General features: G+C 41.9%; 1 protein-coding gene across 1 annotated transcript in view; it reads left to right on the top strand.

Moving 5' to 3' along the window:
• Nucleotides 1-5,273: 5,273 nt before the first annotated feature.
• CDCP1 (CUB domain containing protein 1) overlaps nt 5,274-12,978 on the top strand; it is a 45,670-nt gene continuing 37,965 nt past the window's right edge. The window contains exon 1 of the mRNA XM_072153406.1: nt 5,274-5,593. Within this exon, the coding sequence (XP_072009507.1) occupies nt 5,545-5,593 (49 nt within the window). The 5' untranslated portion in view covers nt 5,274-5,544. The remainder of the gene's footprint in view (nt 5,594-12,978) is intronic.

The following is a 12,978-nucleotide window of genomic DNA, read 5'->3' on the forward strand; positions in this document are numbered from 1 at the left end:
TACGGTAGCATCGCTATAACACATATGTTTTGTAAATCTAAAAGCAATGTATTTAGGCAAATCTCCTTTCCTCAGCTGTATTGTGTTTTAAAATACAATATAAATGCTACATGTGAACACACCCCAAGTGTACATGTTCTGTTCAGACAAGCAAGCGAGTACATGTTTTAAGTGAAGATGGCAGACAATGCTGATTGTCCAATAGCCACAGTCACTGTCTGCTCAGCCAAAAGGAATGAAGATATGATTTTTGAGATTGCTTCAAAAAATTAAGAACTTTTTAAATGTAAGCCTTAATCTTCACACTGTGTAGATGTATATAATAACCAGCAGATGGCGCCAGTTTGCAGCTGTTTTTAAATTAATACAATTTTCTCATCTCATGATCACAGTATTTGCTCTCAGTGGGGAAAAGTGCAAAGCTACTAGGCAAGATGGAGTTTTATTCTCTTGCAGTGAGTTTATTGCTCCCTGCCCTCCTATAACTTTAACGCCTTTGTGACTGAGGGTCATTGGGGTCTGAATGTCTAGGTCAATTTTTGCATCTCTATTCTGCTCTTTAAATAATTATATCTTTGGAACCGTTTTACGTATCATACAAGTATACATCGCATTAGTCTACACACCACTGTTTCAGATACTCACTGAAACACAACAATGTACAAATCTTTCCATTATATGTTTTCTCATTAGGATATACCCCTGGCTTCCAAATACTAATGCAAAATACAGACACATGAGAATTTGTCTCAGATCCTATTGCAATGTACAGGAACATTATGTAAGAACATTATGAATGATATTATACAAATGGGATCTCAGCATCTTGCAGAACACACTGCTGGAAATCCAGCCATGTGTCCCAAAATTTAGCCTACCTGTAAGCAAAGTTGCATTGTCAGATCACAAAAAAACAAAACCTGGGGTCCTTTGTTTGAAGTCAACATGTAACCATTTTATGAGGTATGCTCACATGCTGGTGACAGAAGAAATGATATCTCTAGCTGCAAACTCCTGTAGGAAAAGGACCAGCTCTATGGTTCAGGCCATGGAGCCATGGAAATAACATTGTATGAATTGTGTCTGCTTTTTTTTTCTCTCTTTTATGAGATTTTTTAGTGTAAATTTGGCAAAATTTGTGACTTTTACACTCATTTTGCCTGTTGCCGCAACAGGGTTTCACACTTTTCCGTCTGATTTATCATAAAAAAAACAGATGTGTATTTCTGAAAAAGTTTCATGTTTTTGCACAATCATGGTAAAAAGTTGCAATTTTTTGTGGAAATTAACCCCCGGCCAGAGCAGGTGTAGGCAAAGGGTTTCTTAAACCTCTACAACCAACAGACTCACATGCCTCATTTATTGACAATTAAGAGAAATCAAGCAGCACAGTTATAAATAGAAAAATATGGAAACGATCCAGCGCATATGGTAAGAGATCCTCCGATTTTTTTAATAGATTCCATTAAATTGTAATGTACAAAATCACATAGTCCAGTGATGGCGAACCTTTTAGAGACCGAGTGCCCAAACTACAACCAAAACCCACTTATTTACCCTGATGTGCCAATGTGCCATTTTAAGCAGTAACTTACTGTTACCTGTTCTTCCACTTATTTAATTGTATCGGCCGCCTGAGGCCACCAATACAGTTGAAAGAAGGAGGGCAAATTCAGACTCTCATTGTAGCTTCTCTCCAGGGTCTCTCTGCTTAGGAAGAATGGTGGGTCCAGAATGAGGACCTCCAAAGATAATGCACTTCGGTCAACACCTTCTCACTTTTCAAGCAGTTCCAAACAGTCAATAAAGTGTCGCTGTAAAATAGTGCTGAGAGGAGCATCTCATAAGTTGCCTGTAACTGTGGGAAAATGTAATGGATTTAATCCTGTTTGGTGAACTCTGTCCTTTGCTGATGGCCTGAGTGCCCACAGAAAGGGCTCTGAGTGCCACCTCTGGCACCCGTGCCATAGGTTCGCCATCACTGACATAGTCCAATGCTCTGCGTCCATGCAGTAGACTACAGTTTACACACTCTTAGTCATGAAAGCTCCTGTGTGAAGTGGAAATCGTGTGAAAGCGCCCGGAAGCATTAAAAACGCAACATTAGACTGGTGTGCAAATGCCTTTTGCAATCCTAATCAGATAAAGCAATTGTCTTCTGCACTCTTAAAAACGCATAAAAATTGGGAAACTACTTCCTAGCAAAATGCAGATGCAAAAATGCATCACGAAATGTAATGCAATTAGAAGTTGGTATATTTTAAAAAAATGCAATGCAAAGGCAAAAATGCTACGTAGAGACAGGAGGGCCGCAAACACATAGATTTAAATGTAAATGGAACGGGAGTGTCTTTCTAGATGTGTGAGAAGATATCATTGAGCAAAGCGGTTTCTCCAGTCTTAACTCCATTCCTGGTTTGGGCATGGGAAACTGCATCTGAACGTGAATGTGCCCTTAGACTGGCGGCACACGTGGCGTTCTGAACCTGTTTTTGGGCAGTTCTTAAGCAGTCTGCTAAAAAACGCTCGCGTTTTAAAATTTTTTTTTTACCAACTATCTTAATTAAAATGGGTCAAAATCAAATGGGCGTTCAAAAAACACATGAGTTTTTCAAGAAATCATGCGTTTTTTAACGGACTGCTTAAAAACGGGCCAAAAATGAGTTCAAAACGCTCTGTGTGCTGCCGGCCTTAATCTTTTTGGATCTGTAAAAGTTTTGACTTGTAAAACAGCATCAAAAACATCACAAAAAGACCTTGGGTAATTTATCTAAAAAGCTACGATGTATGGTATGAAAAAGTTGTAATTGTGGCCCACTGTACTGTTTGCACTACTGGGATTTAGCACCCTACTTGCCCTCAGTACAATGTTTAAGACCTTAGACTGGCATCACACGTGGTATTGTGAACCTGTTTTGGGGCCGTTTTTAAGCAGTCCATTACAAAACGCATGTGCTTTTTTGAAAACGCATCCATTTTTGACCGGTTTTACCAATTATATAGTCTTTTACTAACCCTGTCCAGTTCTAGGCACCGGTCCATAAAAAGGATGCCCTGGAGCTGGAGAGGGTTCAACATAGAGCCACAATAAATGATAAGGGGTATGGAGAGTCTCAGTTATGAGGAAAGATTAAAACATCTAGATTTATTTAGTCTGGAAAAGAGACGACTACGAGGGGACATGATTAATCTATATAAATATATGAATGGTCCATACAAAAAATTTGGTGGTAAGTTGTTTCAGATTGAATCAAATCAAAAGACGAGGGGTCTCTGTTTGGAGAAATCAAGGTTTAATCACCAGAGGCGAAAGGGCTTTTTTACTATGAGAACTGTCAATCTGTGGAATAGCCTGCCTCAGGCACTGGTCACAGCAGGGACAGCAGAGAGCTTCAAGAAAGGTCTAGATACCTTTTTACACCTCAATAACATTGATGGTTATATTATATAGAATTATTTCCCCTAAATCCCTTCCTCATGCAATCCCTTCCCTTCCTCGGTTGAACTTGATGGACAAGTGTCTTTTTTCAACCGTATAAACTATGATATTATCTTAAGGCTGCGGTCACACGTACCTCTAGGCGTCCGTTCATAAGGCGACGCTAGCGCACAGGGAGAGGTCCTAGGCCCGAACGTACATGCATTTCCAGGGAAACGCATGCGATTGATAAGCCGATCGCATGCGTTTCTCTGGAAACTCATGTGCTTTCGGGCCAAAGACCGCCCCCTGTGCGCTAGCGTCGCGTTATGGACGCCTAGCGGTACGTGTGACCGCAGCCTTAAGATAATTCATAGTATCATAGTTTATACGGTTGAAAAAGTATAATCATCAAGTTCATCAAGTTCAACCGAGGAAGGGAAGGGATTCGATGAGGAAGGGATTTAGGGGAAATAATTCTATATAACATAACCATCAATGACATAGCATTTTGAATGTGTTTTTGGCCCGTTTTTAAGCAGTCAGAAACCGCATGCATTAAAAAAGGCATGCGTTTTTTGAAAACACATCCGTTTTTGACAGGTTTGAACCATTATCTTAATTCAAACTGGTCAAAAACGCATGCGTTTTCAAAAAACGCATGTGTTTTTGACGGCTTCAGCCTTGATCACATGCTGAGGTTACATTGGGTTTTCACTACAGCTGCTAAAATGCAGTGTAACCTCAGCATGTGATCAGGGCTGAAGCCTTTGGCTGGTGGCACATGTGCCGTTTTGTCTGCGTTTGCAAACATCGGCGGCTCGTTCCCGATTGCAGGCGTTTGCAAACGCAGACAAAACGGCACGTGTGCCACCAGCCTTTGCAATGCGTCCAAAACGCTTTAAAAAACGTGATGCAACGCACCGTGTGAACGTGGCCTCAAGGTCGTAATTAAACAGCTCATGTGCCTGAATTCAGCCATAGTTCTTTGAAAATAAAAGCAATTCTTTGCAGATTTTTCTTGAAAGCATTTTTGCAACAGAAACCTGGTTCCTACAGATGTTACAAATTAGTAACAGGGAATTATGAAACACCCTACAAACAGATGTTTTGGTAAAAGCAAACAAGCTATTTAGTTTATTGCGCACTACAGTACACATTGCACATATACATTTTGGTGGCATTTTCATTGCGTTCTGAAATGCATTACAACAGCTGAGATGAGCTAATTACATCACTGTTAAAATTAGCATTTACAAAATGCTGTGTAAACACGATGTTGACATGCGTTAACAATTCATTTACATTTTGTTAATGTTGCTTTTTGTAAACGCAAATGTTCATAGTAATGTAATTAGGCAAATCACCTCAGCTCAGCTGCTGTAATGCGTTTTAAAACTCAGAACGCATCGTGTGACCGCACCCTCACAAACATAAAAAAAGTGTGCCCAAAAAAGCACAAGAACAACATGTTTCAAAGCAATTTTTAAAATGACCAAAATTACCACAATAAGACACATTTATCATGTTTATAACAAGCTGGAAACTTTTACAAACTTTTTGAGCCTGAAAGGAGACCCTGGCCACCTGTACTACTTGTAGTAAAGCTATAGCGAGAATTACTTTGTACCTATTTCTTTAGAATACAAACACTGATGAAAATCCTGCTGTATGAATGGACTGGACTGAGAATGGATGATTTGTGTGTATCACAACAATAACAATCACTTGTCTGGTAACTTCTCACCTATCTACAGTTCTCCATGCATGACCTGCCTTCACACTACACAGCAGCTGTAACCTGAATTTAGCTTCTACCTGTGAGCAGGTAATAAGGAAGCACTTGGAGGACACGCCTTGTGCAGTCTGTAATTGGGAGGGAACAGGTTTGGATTTCATATGCATTTCCTGTAAGCTGTGGGCTGGGTCCTGTGGAAAGCCAAGGAGGACAACATTTCACAGCTTTAAATGTGAAATCTCCAGGGATTGCTGAGAATTAGTTTTTGAAATGGAGATTATCTCAGGATATTGGCAGAAGCAGAGGAAATAGTGTATGGGGTGGCTAGAAGACTCTCTCTGAGGACTATTTCACTGCAGACGGCGGCCTGGACTATAGAGATCGAACAATGCTGCTTCTGGGATGTATACTTGCTCTTTCGCTTTCACCACTAACAGGTAGGGGTCCACATGACCTGTGTTCTTGTTTCATTCTACATGGTCCAATTACTTATATCACAATTACTCATGGCAGGTAAGGTGGCCATGCAAGGTGGTCAGAGACATTCAATGTGATCATTGTGCCAGCCATTCAATGGATAGATTATTTTTCCGTGATTGAACCATTTTCATATGTGAAGATTATATTCATGATTTCATGTCATGGTTTACTCCAGTTAATGCTATACAACTTGCTGGTAATTTGCTACTTTGTAAAAGTGTAGATTGTTATGTGAAGAGTAGATTATTGCTACGTCTTCTTGCTGTTCAGATTGAGCCATATTGACTTGAAGCAGTGATCTGAGGTAATGTACAATCACACATTCATTTTGTTGTAAAATGCTTAGAATTTGGGGGCTGACTAATCAGGTCCTGCATAAAATGCTTAGAATTTGGGGGCTGACTAATCAGGTCCTGCATAAAATGCTAAGAATTTGGGGGCTGACTAATCAGGTCCTGCATTAAATGCTTAGAATTTGGGGGCTGACTAATCAGGTCCTGCATAAAATGCTTAGAATTTGGGGGCTGACTAATCAAGTCCTGCATAAAATGCTTAGAATTTGGGGGCTGACTAATCAAGTCCTGCATAAAATGCTTAGAATTTGGGGGCTGACTAATCAGGTCCTGCATAAAATGCTTAGAAATTGGGGGCTGACTAATCAGGTCCTGCATAAAATGCTTAGAATTTGGGGGCTGACTAATCAAGTCCTGCATAAAATGCTTAGAAATTGGGGGCTGGCTAATCAGGTCCTGCATAAAATGCTTAGAAATTGGGGGCTGGCTAATCAGGTCCTGCATAAAATGCTTAGAAATTGGGGGCTGGCTAATCAGGTCCTGCATAAAATGCTTAGAAATTGGGGGCTGGCTAATCAGGTCCTGCATAAAATGCTTAGAAATTGGGGGCTGGCTAATCAGGTCCTGCATAAAATGCTTAGAAATTGGGGGCTGGCTAATCAGGTCCTGCATAAAATGCTTAGAAATTGGGGGCTGGCTAATCAGGTCCTGCATAAAATGCTTAGAAATTGGGGGCTGGCTAATCAGGTCCTGCATAAAATGCTTAGAAATTGGGGCCTGGCTAATCAGGTCCTGCATAAAATGCTTAGAAATTGGGGGCTGGCTAATCAGGTCCTGCATAAAATGCTTAGAAATTGGGGGCTGGCTAATCAGGTCCTGCATAAAATGCTTAGAAATTGGGGGCTGGCTAATCAGGTCCTGCATAAAATGCTTAGAAATTGGGGGCTGGCTAATCAGGTCCTGCATAAAATGCTTAGAAATTGGGGGCTGGCTAATCAGGTCCTGCATAAAATGCTTAGAAATTGGGGGCTGGCTAATCAGGTCCTGCATAAAATGCTTAGAAATTGGGGGCTGGCTAATCAGGTCCTGCATAAAATGCTTAGAAATTGGGGGCTGGCTAATCAGGTCCTGCATAAAATGCTTAGAAATTGGGGGCTGGCTAATCAGGTCCTGCATAAAATGCTTAGAAATTGGGGGCTGGCTAATCAGGTCCTGCATAAAATGCTTAGAAATTGGGGGCTGACTGCTCTTGCACAACTAAGATTTCACATAACAGAAAAGTTTTGTGCACTAAAAATGAAAAATGGGTTGTGTATGAGCCCTAAACCTCATACTAAGCTATCATCTAAAAAGTTGTTTAAAAGCATTACAACGCATAATGAAAATAACGAAGATATGCTCCGGCACCAGCTTACCCTGAGCTGGTGCACGGTATGTGATGCTTAGGCCGGCGCCACATGTAGCGCTTTGTCTGCGCTTGCAAACGCAGACAAAGTTGCGCCCACCGGGGCGGGCCTCGGCTCGATCGCATTGGCGTTTCTATGGAAACGCCGGCGATCGGGAACGAGCCGCCGGTGTTTCGCGTTAAATTAACACAAAACACCGGCGGCTCGTTCCCGATCGCAGGCGTTTCCATATTAACGCCGATGCTATCTGGCCGAGGCCCGCCCCGGTGGGCGCGACTTTGTTTGCGTTTGCAAGCGCAGACAATTTGAAAGTGGTAGGTTTCCTTTAAGTGTTTTTAAATGTATTGTCTGGTTTTTGGTTTTGTATATTTGAGACCTGTAATACAATTGCTATTTATTTGGTTTATATGGGCCTATGTACAGTGTAGGAATGGAGTACCTTGGGCCCACCAGAGAAAATTTGGGGGGGGGGGGAGAGGACACCCCTTCGTGTAGCAAGAAAGACCAGCAGACTACTCCTAATTGAAGTGTAAAACACATTCTGGCGGATTTATTAGAAGAGAGGAGCGGTGCTCACTCCTGTCCATAGGAGATAGCGGTGCACACTGGGACAGACAGCGCATGCGCTATCTTTTCCCCATGTAGGGTGCCACACGTGTGTGGCAACATACCACCAGCTGGATGTGAATACCAAAAAAACGTATATAGGATCAATTTAACTCAACATCAACAACAAGTCCATATCATAATATTATAAATTCATCTTTTTATTATTGTACGACAAAATAGACAATCCAAAAATATATTAAAAACATGATAAAACCACAAAAACAACAAGACATGAGGTGGTGGTCATAAGTTAACAACAATGTATTCCATAGTGGGATATTGCACCTAGGCTCATGAGAGTAATCACATAGCAAAGTAATATCAGGTATCAGCAATGCCCAAAACAGGGCATAGTATAGCCTACAAGTGCCTACCAATTAAATGTAAATTACCAGGCCACCACCACAGCACCCCGACGCACGTTTCGCCGTCGCTTCCTCAGCTGGAGCCTATTGCTGTCTATGGGGAGGTATATAAGGCTGCAAACTTGCAGCCATTTATGCGTCCGCACAATGGCAGTGTGAATGCACCCTGTGTCCAATCATCGCTGGGAAAATATCTTATTATATGCGGCTGCGTCTGTGTGCTGCGGCTGCGTCTGTGTGCTGCGGCTGCGTCTGTGTGCTGCGGCTGCGTCTGTGTGCTGCGTCTGTGGCTCCATGTGCGGCTGTGTGCTGCGGCTGTAGCTCCATGTGCGGCTGTGTGCTGCGGCTGTAGCTATATGAGTAAAAGTATGATTTTCTCCTCATAGGAGAGGGGGAGTCACAGCACAGGAGAGATGCTGCAGCATTGTGAGATTAGGGGTAATACCAACACTTGCTATAAATCTTTCTTCTTCTTCTATGACCTAGCCCGCTGTGTTGGCTTCATGAAGCCCCCATGCTCTTTTCTGTAGAACACAAAAACATTTTAGGCTCCTCACTTCATAAACAGTATAACAGCAGGCGCTGGGCACTGAGGGCTAGAAGACACTGGTCGCCATGGCCCAGCAGGCGCCAGGGCCCACTGGAGGATTCTCTGGTGGTCCAGTCCGATGCTGCCTATGTGTGACGTTCATTTTGAATGGTCTATCTACTAGTGTATCTGGCCATCACTGTATACAGTGCAGTGCAGAACCTCTCCTTGTTTTAGTTCATATGATATGATCGGTGTTTGTCTCAAGAGCTTCATAAAGCATTTATTACTCAGGAGCGCACAAACAGTTTCTGTATGTTGTACAACCTCACCCTCAATGATTCACAGTTTGGCACCGGAGTTCACTGTTCACATCTTTGTTGTGTAATATAAACTAATGGCTGGCGGTAAAAGTCTGTTTTGTTCTTTTGTTTGTATTATTCCCTTTATGAATTTACTGACCGCTATATCTGGGCAACCTGTGACGTCACAGCACTGTATTCTACTATACCCCATCATTTAGCCATAAGACATCTTAGACGACATCTGAACACCCATAGCACATATAATTGAAAAAATACTTGTTACTGATTACAGAATATTTACTTCATCACAACTACTTTATGTTTGACTGTGAATGCCATCTTTAAATGAAGGGGGCCCCTTGGAGGCTAAATTCTCACCCTCACTAGCTAACATATACATGATATAGTGGGAAGAGTGCTATGTATTTTTGGACCGCAATGTATTCGGCATATTCATTAAATAGATTGGCCGTTTGATAGACAATCGGCTATGGATCTGGCGGGGCACACAGCAATCCTTTGATGAGTTCATGTCCTACTTGAACATTAATGACCTGAATCATTGACATTTACCCATGCATTTAGGGACAACCACATCCATTATTTGGATGTATCCTTTAGCATAGAAAGAGATGAAATGGTGGTTACACCCTAACGTAAGAAAGTAGCAGGGAATTCTATTCCGTTGTTTTCACCAGCGCACCCTTAATATGTTATCCAAAACATTCCTTTTGGCAAATTCATTTGGACCAAAAGAAATTGCTCTATTACAGATCGCTTCAAAGAGGAAGCAGAGAAAGTGGAATGGCAATTCCTGGCACAAATGGCCATAAACAAATGACCTACATATAGTAGACAATTTCACAATGTTAAAAATTAAGTTAGAAAACCTCTTCCTATATTATTATAATATTTGGATTTGCATGATATAGTATAATCAGGTGTCAGATTCGCATTGAGAAAAGCATGCACCATAGGTGCCCAGATTTCCCCAAGTGTTCTCCAGTAAAAATAGGGATTATCACAGCATTACATGGCTCCACATTTTGCTGTAGACTTAATATTTGCTTTGGCATTAAACAGACATCATGTCATTACCTGTTATTGAATAATTTTATTTTCAGTAGCTTGCCAGCATAACAGTTATACAGGGGCTATGGCTCTTTCTTTCTGTAATGCAGGCAACCAAGCATTTACATACTCAACATTCTATGGATGAGGAATTGGAGCCAGTCTAGCAACTCTGCACTCTGTGTGTTGGGCCGAGCGTTATACATACCTTCTTCGAGTTGACCTAAAACTGATTCATCTTACTATCCCCAGCTGATCTTATGACATATCCGTGGATAAGATATATAGCGATTCTTGGCAAAGTTCCACACAATAATTATTTTACAAAGTGACACCACTATACAAACTTACAAAAGGGAATTGAATTAAATTGCGATAAATAAGACTCTGGTATGTATATATTCGCATGAATTCCGGGAGTTGTATTATCTATTATGCTTTATGTCAGTGATGGCAAACCTTTTCGAGACCGAGTGCCCAAATTACATCAAAAACACACGTATTAATCGCAAAGTGTCAACACAGGTATTTAAGCAGTAACTCTTTGTTCTACCACAAATTCAATAGAAGAAGGACCTCCATCAATAAACTGCCCCTGTCCATACCTTCTCACTCTTTCTACAGTCCGAGGATGTGTTGCTTTGAAATAACGCTGAGAGTAATATCTACATTGCCTGTGCCTCCAGGTGAATTCTTTAAGTCATGTCTGGTGAACTCTCTGCTGGGGCAATGTAGCCTGGGTGCCCACAAAGAGTGCCCTGAGTGCCACCTCTGGCACCTGTGCCATAGGTTCGCCACCACTGCTTTATGTCATCATAATAACTTTATGTAACATGTTAGAAACTTATAGAAAATGATAAGCATGTGGAGTACACAGACACACACCACATTATTTCCTATGCGTTTTGGAGAATTCCTTCCTCATGGCATGATGGAATTCTCCGAAACGCGTAGGCAACAATCTTGTGTTTGTCTGTGGAGTCCACATTCATTGTTTTTCTATGGATTTTAAAAAGATTAAATAAATTTTCTACGTACTTATATGCTGTGGACTTGGAACTAAATTGACGGTGCTCCAACACGCCAGGCATCATTGCATAGCCTTCATGTGAACTGACTCTCCCTACTTGTAATATATGTTCGAAACTTATTTATATACCGTATATACTCGAGTATAAGCCGACCCAAGTATAAGCCGAGGCCCCCAATTTTACCACAAAAACCTGGTAAAACCTATATATTTTTTACTCGAGTATAAGCCGAGTTTGGGTTTTCAGCACATTTTTTTTGTGCTGAAAAACTAGGCTTATACTCGAGTATATAAGGTATTATCTAGAGTTGCATTGTATACTCACGGATTTTTGTTCTATTTGAAGACTACTACGACAGCCCATTGTAGTGGATTAATTCCAACCGTATGACTGCTATATCTGGGTACAACTTCACTTCTCTATTCCTGATTTTTTTTTTTTTCAGAGGAGGAAAAGCAGAGCTGTTGCTTGCTATATCTTCAGTGTGGTACTGTAAAGGGGTATTCCAGCATAGACGGAGATAAAAGGCTGAAATATTTCTTTTAGGACTTCTGCGCACGACTGGGTGCTAAATTGGTCCACAAACCGGGGATTTTTGTGGCCGTTCTGGTTATAGGAGAGTGGCTTGGTCTCGGAGCAGATCCTACACTCACCGGCCACTTTATTAGGTACACCATGCTAGTAACGGGTTGGACCCCCTTTTGCCTTCAGAACTGCCTCAATTCTTCGTGGCATAGATTCAACAAGAAGCTGGAAGCATTCCTCAGAGATTTTGGTCCATATTGACATGATGGCATCACACAGTTGCCGCTGATTTGTCGGCTGCACATCCATTATGCGAATCTCCCGTTCCACCACATCCCAAAGATGCTCTATTGGATTGAGATCTGGTGACTGTGGAGGCCATTTGAGTACAGTGAACTCATTGTCATGTTCAAGAAACCAGTCTGAGATGATTCCAGCTTTATGACATGGCGCATTATCCTGCTGAAAGTAGCCATCAGATGTTGGGTACTTTGTGGTCATAAAGGGATGGACATGGTCAGCAACAATACTCGGGTAGGCTGTGGCGTTGCAACGATGCTCAATTGGTACCAAGGGGCCCAAAGAGTGCCAAGAAAATATTCCCCACACCATGACACCACCACCACCAGCCTGAACCGTTGATACAAGCCAGGATGTATCCATGCTTTCATGTTGTTGACGCCAAATTCTGACCCTACCATCCGAATGTTGCAGCAGAAATCGAGACTCATCAGACCAGGCAACGTTTTTCCAATCTTCTACTATCCAATTTCGATGAGCTTGTGAAAATTGTAGCCTCAGTTTCTTGTTCTTAGCTGAAAGGAGTGGCACCCGGTGTGGTCTTCTGCTGCTGTAGCCCATCTGCCTCAAAGTTCGACGTACTGTGCGTTCAGAGATGCTCTTCTGCCTACCTTGGTTGTAACGGGTGGTGATTTGAGTCACTGTTGCCTTTCTATCAGCTCAAACCAGTCTGCCCATTCTCCTCTGGCATCAACAAGGCATTTCCGCCCACAGAACTGCCGCTGACTGGATGTTTTTTCTTTTTCGGACCATTCTCTGTGGACCCTAGAGATGGTTGTGCGTGAAAATCCCAGTAGATCAGCAGTTTCTGAAATACTCAGACCAGCCCTTCTGGCACCAACAACCATGCCACATTCAAAGGCACTCAAATCACCTTTCTTCCCCATACTGATGCTTGGTTTGAACTG

Source organism: Engystomops pustulosus, chromosome 5 (genome assembly GCF_040894005.1).
Source record: "Engystomops pustulosus chromosome 5, aEngPut4.maternal, whole genome shotgun sequence".
Classification (NCBI taxonomy): domain Eukaryota; kingdom Metazoa; phylum Chordata; class Amphibia; order Anura; family Leptodactylidae; genus Engystomops; species Engystomops pustulosus.